This window comes from Brienomyrus brachyistius, chromosome 3 (genome assembly GCF_023856365.1).
Source record: "Brienomyrus brachyistius isolate T26 chromosome 3, BBRACH_0.4, whole genome shotgun sequence".
In the NCBI taxonomy this organism is placed as follows: domain Eukaryota; kingdom Metazoa; phylum Chordata; class Actinopteri; order Osteoglossiformes; family Mormyridae; genus Brienomyrus; species Brienomyrus brachyistius.
Genome location: NC_064535.1, coordinates 25,880,846 through 25,896,096, shown reverse-complemented (window position 1 = coordinate 25,896,096; position 15,251 = coordinate 25,880,846). Strand labels below are relative to the sequence as shown.

Here is a 15,251-nt window from a genome sequence, read left to right as displayed (position 1 = left end):
GGTGGCCTGGAGCAGTGGGAGGTGGCCATCTTTACTGTGCCGTGACCTCTGAACTTTGCTGCTTGCAATCATGTTTGCTGATGTAGTCTCATTAAAGTTCAACTAACTGAAATACCCTAAACAACACTAAAATCTGTAGTAGAGAAGAACATAACCAGCTGACATAAAAAATTATGATAATATAACTATAATAATAATGACAATAATAATGACTTATCCAGTACAGACTTCCATCCATCCATCCATTTTCCAAACCGCTTATCCTACTGGGTCGTGGGGGGTCCGGAGCCTATCCCGGAAGCAATGGGCACAACCCAGGATGGGGGGCCAGCCCATCGCAGGGCACACTCACACACCATTCACACCTACGGGCAATTTAGCAACTCCAATTAGCCTCAGCATGTTTTTGGACTGTGGGGGGAAACCGGAGTACCTGGAGGAAACCCCACGACGACATGGGGAGAACATGCAAACTCCACACACATGTGACCCAGGCGGAGATTCCCAGAGGGTCCCAGAGGTGTGAGGCGACAGTGCTAACCACTGCACCAGCATGCCACTCCCAGTACAGACTTACTTTGTAATAATAATAATAATATAATAATAATAATAATAATAATAATAACAATAATAATAATAATAATAATAATAATAATAATAATGTGGTCCATATTGTCTCAGACACCTTGGAGACCTTGGTTATTAGACACAGTAGAGTTAATGAGAGCTGACGGGACGTAATGTGCTGGTGCCTTGTTGGGGGGGTCAGGGGATTCAGGAGCACCCACCGTACTCAGGCACTTGCCCGGTGCCCCTCTTCAGCAGCAGCCGCACCCTGCGCCCCCCAGACTTGATCAGCTCGATGGCGCGGCCGTGGGTCATGTCCCGCGTGCTCTCCCCGTTGATCTCGATGATCTGGTCCCCGACCTGAATGGCAGGGGAGGGAGTGCGTGTAAGTGCCTGGACTGGGCTCAAAGTCCAGTCCAGAACCTGAGCCAGAAACCAGACCAGACCACAGGCAAGAATCCAGCCCAAAACCTCTCGCAGAAACCAGTACAAAACCCGGCACAGAACTTGGCCCAGAATCCAGTCCTGAACCTAGCCCAAAAACCAGTATGCCCTGCGGTATGCCCTGCAGTATGCCCTGCGGTATGCCCTGCGGTATGCCCTGTGGTATGCCCTGCGGTATGCCCTGCGGTATGCCCTGTGGTATGCCCTGCGGTATGCCCTGCTGTATGCCCTGCGGTATGCCCTGTGGTTTGCCCTGCGGTATGCCCTGCGGTATGCCCTGCGGTATGCCCTGTGGTATGCCCTGCGGTATGCCTGTGGTACGCCCGGTGGTATGCCCTGCTGTATGCCCTGCTGTATGCCCTGCGGTATGCCCTGCGGTACGCCCGGTGGTACGCCCTGCTGTACGCCCTGCGGTATGCCCTGTGGTACGCCCTGCGGTACGCCCTGCGGTAAGCCTGTGGTATGCCCTGCGGTACGCCCTGCGGTATGCCCTGCGGTACGCCCTGCGGTATGCCCTGCGGTACGCCTGTGGTATGCCCTGCGGTATGCCCTGCGGTATGCCCTGTGGTACGCCCTGCGGTATGCCCTGCGGTACGCCCTGCGGTATGCCTGTGGTATGCCCTGCGGTACGCCCTGCGGTATGCCCTGCGGTATGCCCTGCGGTATGCCCTGCGGTACGCCCTGCGGTATGCCTGTGGTATGCCCTGCGGTATGCCCTGCGGTAAGCCTGTTGTATGCCCTGCGGTATGCCCTGCGGTATGCCCTGTGGTATGCCCTGCGGTACGCCCTGCGGTACGCCCTGCGGTATGCCTGTGGTATGCCCTGTGGTATGCCCTGCGGTACGCCCTGCGGTAAGCCTGTGGTATGCCCTGTGGTATGCCCTGCGGTACGCCCTGTGGTATGCCCTGTGGTATGCCCTGTGGTACGCCCTGCGGTATGCCCTGTGGTACGCCCTGCGGTATGCCCTGTGGTATGCCCTGTGGTATGCCCTGCGGTATGCCCTGTGGTATGCCCTGTGGTATGCCCTGCGGTATGCCCTGTGGTATGCCCTGTGGTATGCCCTGCGGTATGCCTGTGGTACGCCCTGTGGTACGCCCTGTGGTACGCCCTGTGGTATGCCCTGTGGTATGCCCTGCGGTATGCCCTGCGGTATGCCCTGCGGTACGCCCTGTGGTATGCCCTGTGGTACGCCCTGCGGTATGCCTGTGGTATGCCCTGTGGTACGCCCTGTGGTACGCCCTGTGGTACGCCCTGTGGTATGCCCTGCGGTATGCCCTGCGGTATGCCCTGCGGTATGCCCTGTGGTATGCCCTGCGGTATGCCCTGCGGTATGCCCTGTGGTATGCCCTGTGGTACGCCCTGTGGTATGCCCTGTGGTATGCCCTGCGGTATGCCTGTGGTATGCCCTGTGGTTTGCCCTCCAAAGGCGGCTGCCGACTTTCATGTTTCCTGTTCACAGAAACTGCATGTGCCCTTGATTGCTGCATTTATGCTTCGCTCTGTTGTCCCTTTCCCTGCCTCGGGCCTGTTAATCCTGAAAAGGAAACACCAGCTTTAAAGTGCTCCTTCCCTTTCCAACCCGCATATCATGTGGATCTACCCGCCGTTCTGACCAAAGAGCCTCCCACGATATCACTCACTTTTCAGGCCAGCAGTGGAAGAGGTTAAATAACTGGCTGAGATGTGGAAAGAAAATTGTTTTGTCAAATTTTTGTCAGGCTGAGTCAGTTTATGCATAAAACAGCTGGTGAAGAGAAACAGCGTGTTTGTCACTGATTAACTGAGATGCTGCCGTTGTGTCGACGTGTCACTGCTGAACTTCCACATGACCTAACATTTCTGAGCAGGAGCAATTAGGCTCCTAGGGCCAAAGGCTCAGGGGTGATCCCAGGGCAATCTAATCAAAATACATCAGCCGGTATAGGTTTCCGTAATGCCGGACTGTGGGAGAGAAATTACTTTGACCACCAGAGGATCAAAAACACTGTCACAGATAACATAACTTGTTTAACCTTGTTTCACCTACTTCTGTGGTTATATTTAAGATATAATGAGCTTTAAGTTTAATCTTGAGATCAAATACATTTTAATATTATGATAGAATTAGCAATTCATAGAAAATTAAAATTAATTAGTGCAATAAAAAATGCATTGTTCTACGGTGTCTGAAACAGTTATGAAAGTTAAAGATAATAAAAAAAAACAATATAAATATTATTATTAGGCTATTATTCCATTACGACCGCAATTTATTTTATGCATAAATAATAATACATTTATGGCGCATATAAATCTTTAAAATCGAAACCTATATAGCTCTGCATTAATTAATGCAGCTGTTTGTGACTGTGCGCCAGTCACAGTTTGGGCAGTGAGGAATGGTCGGTGTCACCAGGCATGGGGGGGCGGGGTTTGGCATGTGCTGTTTTCCATTTTTAATTAATACACCAGAAAAGCAATTGGCAATTTCTCAGTATCACAGAAACACCAAGTCCAGTAAATAGCTGGATTAAAGAAAAAAAAGTGGGGGAGGAATCCATAAGGGACGAGTCCAGGAAGGTTCCACATGGTCAAGGAGGGCGTATCTATGGAGGAATGACTCTCAGAGGACAAGGGGGGTGGGAATGATGGAGCAAGGGAGGGATGACGCACTTTACTGACGCACAATGGACATGCTTCGGCATGCACCGGTGGCCTGATCAGCATAATCAGCACAATGGGTTCCCCCATTAGTGGGGGCTGGCGTTCCGAGGGAGGCTGCTCTCATTTAACTAGAGGTGAGACACTGGATGCCTTGCCTATTAAACACCCAACGCTCAAAAACATACCAGGACTCGTGTGGCCTGCCATATTAAACTTGTGACTAACGATTATTCACAACCCTGTTTCCAAAAATGCTGGGACGCTGTGTAAAATGTAAATATAATCGAAATGCAATTATTTCCAGCCCTAAACACAATTAGGCAACTAATCAGGCAAACGAATATACATATATCAACAATTATTTTCGTCTACATCATTTGTATTTTGCATCATTGACCCTTGCCAATTTTGAAAAATTACCACACTAATGCATGCATATCAATGCACAGAAGATAAACTACGCAAAAAAAAAAAAAAACTGCGATATTTTTTCCCCTCCTACAAAAAAGCCACGATTTAAACAGCTTTTAATCAAAACTGTTCATTCCACAGCTTTTAAATAGGACAATGTTGAATAATTTGGACACAATTGCAGAGATAAGCTGTCAAGAAGACTTATTAATGACCCAACCCCGACAAGACCGACACTGGGCGATTGGGAAGCCTTTAAGGCAGTGTAGAGAGGCGTGTGCTCAGGGTCGGAGTTTAAATTCCGGAGTTAACACTTTTTAGCAGCCTTTCCAGAAATGATTACCGGGGATATAAATCTCATTAGCCCCACTGAAGAGGAGAGGAGATGAAATTCAGCCAATCCTTCATCTCCACTCTGCTGGCTCCGGTAACGGACTGGCGGGCCTGCATTTACTAGTGCTCAGCGGTGGGAGAATGATATTCCTCAAGGGTATTTTAGAGGCGTTATCCCTGACAGGTTCATTACGGATAAAAAATGACGGCTTCCCTGACATCACTATGGAGGAGGAGGATGATCCAGAGTGAAAGAGTGCCGACGGATGGATGTCGTGCGATTCCTTCCGCGGAGCAGTATCTAATCCCATCCCCTGCTGTTGCCCAGATATCAAAAAACGAAGTTACTACGGGAGCCAAAAAAAAAAAAAACACAACACTATTTAACACAGCATTTAGACACCATGATGAAGCCAGGGAGGAAATGCCAGGCCCATTAAGCTGATTATAAAGGGTAACGGGCTTGTTTTCAGATGATAATCATGCTCTTCTTTAAGCACAGGTGCTTCTAAATATTCTCCTGGTTGTTCAGAGATAAAAATGACTGCATACTGAATCTGAGGCCTGGTTACTAAGCAGCTACCCTTCCAGCACAGATAGCAGGAATGTGTTAATATGCTGTGAAAGGACAGAATGCAGAATTTCCTAAAGTATTACGGAGAGGGAAGTAAGGAGGCGTATCAGCAGAAGGCAGAAGAGCACAATGCCCCCCTCCACACCACATGGTACAGTCTTCTAGCCATTATTTACAGGGCTGGTTGCTTTGATCAATGAATTACCAGTGCAAGGCACAGGGTCATAACAGACGTGCAATAATCATCGCTCAATTAAGACGATTACTCAGCAGCTTAGCCCCGAGCAAGGTGATGGGGTAAATCTGTTTGGGGGGGGGTTGGGGGTGATGTCGTCTCACCCTCATCCTTCCATTGCGGACGGCAGGTCCGTCTTCGGCCAGCCTCAGCACGAACAGGTCCATCTTGTATTCCCGCCCGCCGCGGATGCTGAAGCCGAATCCTTTCACGCTCTTCTCCAGCTCCACGGTGAAGAAGTCAAAGTCCTGTGGCAGCGGGTGGAGTGATGGTTTTAGCGCCGGCAACAAAACATTGTTCCGGTTCAAGCGTGATGCACTCACGCGCTATTACATGTCTGTGTGCCTGGATAAGCAAGGCTGCTTCTAAGCCTCAACCAGCCTCAACCAGATGCAACTCTGAGCTTGTTCATGTTTCGTTAGCTTGGTCTGACTGGATAAATAACAGGATTCTTCTGGTCTGTTTTTACCCAGAGGGCATGGCTTGACTAACCTGGGATTTATGCACTGACATGCCTCAGTCACACATTCGGCTGGCCGCTCACATGACAGGCTAGTGAGGACACATGTCAAGGTATCAGACGCAGTGGATCCTGTGTGGCCCCTGAAGAGACTGACCTACCCCACAGCGTGACCTAACTATGTTTCGGCCAACAATAGACCGCATATACGACAGCGCTCCCATAATATGATAATGGAGTAGAAAAATTCCTGCCGCCTATCGACATTGTGATGTCATGTCACAATGCATTACTCACATGTTTGTGGTGATGCTCCCGTAAACAAACCTACTGTGCGGCAAGTCGTATAAAAGTATTTATTGTTATTTAGGCTACAGTATATAGCCTACAGTAGGTGTGTAGTAGGGTCTACTGTGTAGGTTTGTCTAAGTACATTGCACAAGAACGAAATCGCCTAAAACAACGCATTTCTCAGAACGTATCTCCATCATTAAGCGACGCATGACTATTAAGATGCATGGTTTAGTTTGTTTCCTCTTTGTATTCAGTACTGCAGATGTCCACAACATACAGGCAGGAATTACTGAATTACTCTCAACCCTGATGCTCTGTCATCTTGGATCATTAAATTGCATTCTCACTTGCAACTCCCCGTCGTTCTTCTTGTTAAATCATCCGTCCACCTGAGACTGTCTGACGTCCGGGTTATTAAATTGCATCCTCAACTGTGACTGTCTGTTGTCCCGGATTATGAACTGTATTCTCACCTGGGGCTGTCTGTAGTCAGAGATGGGGAACTGTCGGCCATCGGGTCTGTAGTCCATCAGGGGCGGGTGCCTGTAGTCGAGTGTGGATGGCTGCCGATAGTCCACCACTGGGGGGTGTCGGTAGTCCACGGGAGGTTGGCGGTAGTCGGTGTACGGGGGCTGCTGAACGTCTGGTTTGACATCCTGCCTCGCTTTCACCTCCGACCTGTAGCTGCCAGACAACTCCCGTAAAAAAGGGCGTCATGGAACCTCTTTACAGGCCTCGCCTGCTGTCAAGCACAACCACAATAGTCAGGCCTGCCTTTCTGGCACAGACTCGGCTGAATTAGCCCCAAGCCAGTTGCAGGGTACTAGGGGGTAAAACCAACTACTTTCCTCCGACAGCTTGGAAAAAAACAAAAATAAAAGCTGGACCATTCGATTCAAAAGGCTGGGGAACCTAAAAGAAGGGATATCCATATTGCATTAAACAGTTCCCAAAGCCAAGCTTCATAAATGATTTAAAATCTGCTCAAAGGCGTGAAACAAATAAATAATTTAGGAGTCTGTAAGAGGTAAGCTGAAGAACACACAACAAACTGGACAGACTTGGTCCCATAAATCATCAGAGAGCCTAAACCAGGAATCCACAAGGCCAGTTTCACACACTTAATGCCAAAAAGCAGCCCTTCCTTAACCGTAGTAAACACAACAGCGTTACTATTGAACGGGTTGACCTTACCTGCCATCGTGGCTATAGAGCTGAGGAGGTGGGGCTGCAGCTGGAGCCTGCGTGACCGGGTTGTGCTGGGCTACCGGGCTGGTCTGGGGTGCCGAGCTGGGCTGGGCTATGGGGCTGTGCTGCTGGGCCATAGGACTTTGCTTCTCTGAGCTGGGGGCTGAGGGTGGGCTGCTTATCTCTGGAAGGGGAGCACAGCACATACCATACACTGTGACTCAGGGCTCTCTTATGCTCCGTGCAGAAGCATCATCACTGTCTCTATTCCCATCCGTAAACAAACAAACAGTTTCTACATTCCCACACTGGAATGTTAAACCTCGGCCTTTTCAACATTCCCAATCAGAAGAATAAATGCTCTATTTTCCCAAAAGGAAATTAAGCTACATTCCCAAACAGAAGAATAAACACTTTATATTCCCAGCAGGAAATTAAGCCACATTCCCAAACAGAGAAATAATTACTCCATATTCCCAGCAGTAAATCAAGCCACATTCCCATACAGCAGAATAAACACTCTATATTCCCAGCAGGAAATCAAGCCACATTACCATACAGAAGAATAAACACTTTATATTCCCAGCAAGAAATTAAGCCACATTCCCAAACAGAGAAATAAAAACTATATTCCCAGCAGTAAATCAAGCCACATTCCCATACAGCAGAATAAACACTCTATATTCCCAGCAGTAAATCAAGCCACATTCCCATAAAGAAAAATAATCACTCCATATTCCCAGAAGGAAATTAAGCCACATTACCATACAGAACAAAAAACACTATATATTCCCAGCAGGAAAGTAAGTGACATTCCCAATCAGAAGAATAAACACTCTATATTCCCAGCAGGAAAGTAAGCCACAATCCCAATCAGAAGAATAAACACTCTACATTCCCAGCAGGAAATTAAACTATATCCCCCAACAGAGGAATAAACACTCTACATTCTCACCTGGAAATTAAGGTAAATTCCCAAACAGAGGAATAAACACTCTATGTGTGTTGGTGTATCGCTCACTGGGTTATGACTGGAAAGTCACTGGTTCAAATCTCGAAGTCACTATTGGGCCTTTGAACAAGGCCCTTAACCTGCATCGCTCCAGGGACTGCCTGACCCTATCAGTCGAGAATCTGCTAAATAAATGCAGAGACCCCCTCCCCAGTGTGTCCACCCCTCTGTGATGAGGGCACGTGCCGCCACACTCACCCTCCTGCGGAATGATGCGCAGCGTGACGCTGAGCCCGGCGTCCTTGATCAGCTTGACGATGTCGGCATGTGGCATGTCAACGATGGACTGCGTGTTGACGGCCAGGATGCGGTCCCCCACCTTCAGCTTACCGCAGCGGTCGGCCGGGCTGGCTTCGATGATGCGGCCAATCTTGTGGGGCACGGCTGAGCGGGCGGCCACGTGCACAGGAACAGACACACACGGCTCAATTAAGCAAGAGAACCTCTACTCAATATTCTCATTCATCAATATAAAAGTACATGTCCAAGAAGCACATGTCCAGAAGCTGACAGGAGGACAGTGAAAAGCTGCTGAATATTGCATACAGAGCAAAGAAAAGCTATACTGCCAGGATCTCCTTCCACTCTTTTGATCGCTTTTGTGCAAGTATGAATATGGACTCCACATTCAGGTGCTTGGGGATTGGTTCATATAAAAACTTACAAAAGCATGAGAAATACTGCATATGAAAAGATGCGATTTCTCCCATCTGTCCCATCTGGATTTTTGAGCGTGGTGGAGTTTAATTTACTGCTGATTTGTGCTGACTGGCACTGAATGGAGTCCCTGTCAAACTCCCCACAAACGTCCTCCTTGTTTGGATTGGAGAGATATGGGAAGCTGTCTCACCGGGGCACATATATAGAATAGCACATTGATAAATAGGCTCTGAACATATTGTAAAATGTGATCCCACACTAGAAGTCAGCATGATATCAGTAACGAGATCACGGGTCTCATAAAGAGACACAGATGATTGTGGCCATTTAACTCGCCTGGCATCCACAGATTGCACTGGAGTAAAGTGGCTGGGTGAATGGACTCCCCCAAGTGGGACAGATTATACATGTACAACATTACTGTAGTTGTGCCATAAATATACACATAAATTAAGGTCCAGGTATACCTTACCTTGTGGGGACCAAATGTCCCCACAACGTGATGAATACCCGTTTCCCGGTCCCCATATGGGAAAACTCTATTTTATAAAAATCTGTGAATTCTGTGAACTAAAAATGCCAAAAGTCTTGTATTTTGGTTGGTTACTTATGGTTAAGATTAGGGCTAGGTAGAGGTTAAGGGTGTCGTGATTGGAATTAGTGTTTTGCCCATAGAAATGAATGGAAGGTCCCTATTTAGATAGGTATGCCAATGTGTGTGTGTGTGTGTATGTATATATATATATGTTTAAATGTATAAATGGGCACTGTGTGGAATAGGGCATGCAGGTGCATTCAGCCTGTTTCTTAAACCTTGCACCCCACATTTTAATTGATTAATTACCCACATTTGCTGAAGAAAGTCAGATGACCTCCTGTGCTAATAGTCGACAGCTAATGGAGAGGAACCCGCACTTGTGAGTTCTCCAGCTGTGACCAAGGAGACGCCATGGCAACGCCTAACCCTGGGGATACTTACTGATGGTCACGTTGGACTCTGGGCGGTTTAGCGAGCTGATGATGACGAAGCCGAAGCCCTCGTTCTCCTTGCGATGGATCACCACGTCGCTGGTCTGTGCACCCTGGGGAGGCGAGGCTTCCGGAGTGGGGCCACAGCCCGTGGCCGGCCCCGGGGCGATGGCCCCAGCGAGGTTGCTGGGCAAGGAGCTGGAGGCAAAGTCGCTCCGGGGGGAACTGTGCTGTGTGGATACGGAGCCCGGGCTCCGACCATTCTCAGGACAGGGTTCGCTGGTAGGTGGCGCTAGTGATTCAAACAGAGCACTGAGGATGAGTCATCCAAGGAGTTACAATCCTGCTAACTGAAAATTCTGGATCTCACACAGACTAGTGACTGTTTAAGATTAAATCTACATAAACATAATAAAATAAACCTTGCAATCACTGCAAATGAAATCAGCCGCTTAATCAAAGAAAATTTCTGAATGATTTCTGAAGGGCAGCAAATTGTAAATCTCCTCCTCATCCAGTTTGTGTTTGGCTATCTACTGATCAAAATTCAATGGTAATAATGCTTGTCTCACTTGCACGCTGCTTTGGACAAAAGTGCCTGATAAATAAATAAATGCAAATGTAATAAAACACAGCTTCACAAATCTCAGAGCTCCTTCGACATCTCTAGGAGTGTCCCTCTTAATCAACTGACGAGGATGGACCCTGAAGGAGGCAGGTAAGCCAGGGGGGAGAGTCCTGCTTGCGCTGTGGGGCAGAGTCAGGAAGGGAGCCACAGTGTGCTCCCAAGCCTCAGAGGCTGACAAAAGGAGCAGCAGGGCGCAGTAATGAGGAGACGCACCAAGGACTTGCAATCATCATGAGGAATCCCACCGCTCTTTACCTGACAGCTCAAGTGAGGAGAACACCCAGAAGGTTGGAGAAAAACTGAGTGAGAGAAAGGAAGGGCTGGAAGCTAAAGGGAGGCGGGAGGCCAGCCCAGTCACAGCTGGGTGCATGTGCTTGTTGCTGGAACTGGAGCTGTTATCAGTCAGCTCCTACAGGAGCCTCACAGGTGAACCAGCAGGTGGATGAAAGGGTATATTAACAACCCCCTGAGGGATCGCTGCATAATCCTTAATGCCAATCATAGCCAGGGCATCTCAGGATAAACTTGCAAAAGACCAGGGGCACGTCGTACACCTTCAACAAAGCGGCTGCACAAATGTCACGTCTCGGGACTAAGTCGGGTAGAGTTCTTCACGGCAGTCCACTGAGAATTTCAAGTGTCATCGTAATAGGTCAGGTCCAGCAGGAGGACCAGAAGGCTAACAGGCTGAGAGGACGTACGCATGTCTAATTTGTCATGTACTTTCAGGTGCGACCCTCAGCACAACATCAAACTCTGACTGCTCACCTGTTCCCTGGATTCTCCTCCGTACAGTTAGGTTGACCTGTCCGTTGCGGGCGGCCGCATGCATCAAGTCAATGACGTGCCGGTGTGTCTTCCCCAGCACTGGGACACCATCTACAAACACCAGTTCGTCACCCGGCCGCAGCCGCCCATCCCGATCTGCTGGGCTCTTCTCGATGATTGCCCCAATCAAGATCTGTGGATGGAAATGAGGGTTAACATGCTCACCCAGGACACTTCATGGGTCAAAGGTCATGGGTGAGATGTGAAGAGAATCAGAATGACTTATACACTCAAGAGAGTGTGTTCAATAGAGTGAAGGACAGGGAAGATCATGGAATGATGACGAAAGTATCGCTGATCCATCCCTTGTGATTCGTCCACTGAAATATCGCTACTTTACAAGTTTCGTGTGATGGGGAACAGAGAGCTGAGTGTTACGGTTGCTTCTGGGGTGCGATGAATTAGTCAGAAAAATCGACAGGGTTTCAAGCCCGTCCCATACGAGCCTTGTCGCGAGCCTCCGGACTCACAGCCTGCCCCGCCTCGTCACCTCCCAGGATCCGGAATCCGAAGCCGGACTTCTGCCGGCGCAGGTGGACGTCCAGTTCCAGGTACTCGGGCCCTGGCACAACAGCACCATGGTCACGTCAACATGTTTCTTTGACTTCCTTGGATGTGAGGGTCATTGCAATCAGAGTCTCAGATGTGGAAACTACCATTCCCATGGAATATAAACAACGGGAGGTCACCTTCACACACACAATATGTGCTGGCCTGTTAAATGTGGTTAGAAACTACAGGCATGACTTATGGCTGGTCCAGTTCTCCTCAAACCTCGCTGCATATACTGAGCTATAATGTCCATGACAATTGACCTGTAGATCTAATTTACCAGGCTGACTGTACTTCCCATTTGACCAGAATAAAGACTGCATTTATGGCCACTGCAAGATATGAAAGTCAAAGTATGTCAAAGTCAATTTTCCGAGACTAAATCCAAAGACTTGCCCCCTTCATGGAAACATAAAGCTTGGGTCAGAAGCTTTGGTGCAAATAAACTGATGCATAGAGACACAATGTTAGGGAAGCTTTGTGTAAGAGACATGGGCGACTGCGAGTGTAAAAAGCAGGATCGTAAACGGGACAGTGGCTTCAATGGCTAATGGACAAAAAAAGAAACGATATCGCAGCAATGAAAACTAATGTTCAGTTCAAAGGGAATCACGAGATGACAAGAAAGCCTTGGAACAGTCCAACTGAGAAGGTGGCTGAGCGTTTGAGTGAACTGGAAAAGGTATGACGACGGCATGGCCACAGCATGACGGGGTACTTGCCCGCAGGATCCACTCGAAACGCTGTTCGGGGCAGCCCCGGCTCTGCATGGAGACAGAGTAAGAGTGACGGTAAGTGTGACGACCGGGTGAGGGAGGGGACGTGGGGGGGGGGGCGAACAGAATCGCGAGGAACCCTCACCAGCAATAGAGGCAAGCATTCAAACAAAAATTTCATGCACGCGTCACCCAGGGCTCTCATGGAAAGTCTGGACAGTTTACTGCTGCATAACGTTCACGTCGACAAAGGACATGTGACAGTAGCAAACAACTCAGCAGCAAATTCATCATCTCCAATGCACCCCAAAATTCCTCTAAGCTACGGAAGTCTTCCCAGTTCCAGCCTGTTATTAAAAAGATTACTACATTTATGTTTTTTTTTTATAAAACTTTGGTTTCCCCGAGACCACTGTTTGAAGACACAGAAAAGACGCAACGAAGCCTGACAGAAATTCACCACGGAACCCACATACAGCGCACGTTTGTCTTGGGGCTGTGTGCCCATTCCTCCTGCCTGCTGCTCCAGGTGTATCATTCATTATAGGGCTCAGAAGTTCATCGCAGAATGTGGCATGACCCCGATGGTACAGACTGTATGTAACACACTATACCAGGGTGTGAACCCCAACCAACCGGGAATCTTCTTGAGATCTTAAAACCAGAATTAAAAAAATGGCACGTGTTTTGTCATTGCGGTTTAAGATGAGACAGAAGGTACAAACAGACTCGGATTCCGTCAATCAGAACGAGGTGTGCCTTTACCTTCAAATGAGTAATATACAAATCCAGATTATTTTCATCTTCTGAGCACATGCGTCTGCTAAAGAACCAGATGCATCCGATACAAGAAAATAAAAAGCAAACCTTTAGTGTGTGCGTACCGACGCCAATCCACATGACAGTGAGGCTGAGGTGGAGCCTATGGTCACCACGGATACATCTATGGGTAGCATACTATGCTTGGGACCCAATTCTGCTGACTTTGTGTATGTGGTGGTCATGGTGCGGGACTTTCTGGCAGGAGCAGAAATGTGGCAAGGAGCTGGGAGGGAGCAAAAACGTGGACCACCTGTGGGTCCCCGAGAACTGGGTGGGGAAACACTGCCCTAGACGCACCTGTCACCTCCACAAACATTCACCTTACATAACATTACCACAGGGTCTTTCCCCACCCACAGCGAGGAACAAGGTTCTGCCCAAGTCGCTGCCACTGTACCATCCGAGTTACAGTACTGGTGTCACCCAATAGCAACCAAGAAAGCAAATGCAGCAACCCTGAATCAAAGTGTAGTTACACCAGAGATTCAAAATGGAAAAGCAGTTACATATAAAGTTATATAAATATAGGTAACGTGGGGGCATTCACCCAAGCAACCAGTGAACCACATATGCAAATGAATAAGAGCTTTTTATGTAATGCACATTATGTTAAGGTGTCATAACGGTATTCTTGTCTCTATTTTATTTCTGGGGCCGCAGTTAAAGAGAAAAAAAGGTGATGTTGGTTTACTTGTGTCAAACAGATAAAGGAGAGTCCCTCATTATAGTGTGTAAAAAAACACCACTGTCTCTTCTGGGAGTGCTTCGGGAGAGAAGAGTGGAAAGTAAGATCCCAGCCAGAATTAGCACAATCCCAAGAATATCCACCTTACTAGACCACAAGGACTCTTCAGAGTCTTTTAATGTGCCACACATCCCATACACGTCTCACTAGTCAGCAGTGGTACCATTCCCCAAGTATGCTAGACTCATAAGGACAACCCAGCTATCGTCATAGCTAATTGTTAATTCTGATCTAACCCTCCTCATAGCTTTCCAGTTACAGTTCTGATCTAACCCTCCTGATAGTCTTCCACTTGTAGTTCAGTTCGAAACCTTCTCTTATCTTCCACCTGCAGCTATGATCTATTTCCTGGTAAGTTTCTCAGCTTTCTAACTTTTCTAACATTCATTTCTCGTGCGAAAGAAGCGCTCGCACAGGATGGCTTATTTTACAGATAAATAGATGAATGTGAAGAGTGGGGACACAACCGGTGCCTTACATGCTAGAAAACAAGCCAGGAAGAGGAATGTATTCAGTATTACAGGAAAGGAAATATTTCGTCAAAGCTGAACCGAGCCGAACAGCTGGTTCCGATATAATGTTTGAATAGATGAATAGATGTTTCACCTCTTTAGAACAAAGATGTTCCAGCTATACAAGTAAACTTTAACTGACTCCGAATCCCTTGAGCCCTTCTGTGGACAAATTTGCTCTTCTTTGCATTGATTTCACCAAGATTCTCAACTACAAACACAACAATCACAGTAGGGCTTCTTCTCATCGACCACCCTAATGTCAACAGAAGCATCAGAGATGCTGTTCATACTGGCCAATGAGATCCAATGAGGTGTGTGGGCGTGCCACCAGCTGGAACATGAGCATTAAACGGTGGGTGGTTACTTACGCCTACTCTCATAGATAGCTCGGGACTTCTCATAGAGGTCATAGGGGTCAGGCTTGTTCAGATCAAAGCCCTCGGCCGAGTCGGGGACCGAGGCCCTGTGCAGGTGGTGGGTTGGGAATGGGGTGCTCTGGGGGAGGACAGGGGCAGAGAGGCTGGTCTGGGGGCTGCCCTGGAGGTCCCACTGCTCCAGCACCTGCAAACACATCGGCATTCATTCAGTTACCATCCCGAGTGGTCTGTTCCCAGGTGGGGTGCGAGGGACACCCTGACCTCCATGATGGCCCCCT

The 15,251-nt window shown here is 48.2% G+C and overlaps 1 protein-coding gene across 15 annotated transcripts in view; it reads right to left on the bottom strand.

Moving 5' to 3' along the window:
* Positions 1 to 15,251, bottom strand: part of magi2a (membrane associated guanylate kinase, WW and PDZ domain containing 2a) — a 135,311-nt gene that overhangs the window by 6,481 nt on the left and 113,579 nt on the right. For 6 of the 15 annotated variants that reach the window (XM_049008709.1, XM_049008714.1, XM_049008713.1 and 3 more), the window contains 10 exons: positions 14,965 to 15,157; positions 12,521 to 12,562; positions 11,693 to 11,808; positions 11,187 to 11,379; positions 9,801 to 10,082; positions 8,360 to 8,545; positions 7,156 to 7,333; positions 6,435 to 6,645; positions 5,312 to 5,455; positions 789 to 927 (listed from right to left, as the gene is read on the bottom strand). In XM_049008709.1, coding sequence (XP_048864666.1) covers positions 789 to 927; positions 5,312 to 5,455; positions 6,435 to 6,645; positions 7,156 to 7,333; positions 8,360 to 8,545; positions 9,801 to 10,082; positions 11,187 to 11,379; positions 11,693 to 11,808; positions 12,521 to 12,562; positions 14,965 to 15,157 — 1,684 coding nt within the window. The remainder of the gene's footprint in view (positions 1 to 788; positions 928 to 5,311; positions 5,456 to 6,434; positions 6,646 to 7,155; positions 7,334 to 8,359; positions 8,546 to 9,800; positions 10,083 to 11,186; positions 11,380 to 11,692; positions 11,809 to 12,520; positions 12,563 to 14,964; positions 15,158 to 15,251) is intronic. The other 9 variants (XM_049008711.1, XM_049008716.1, XM_049008721.1 and 6 more) reach the window with 4 other exon arrangements.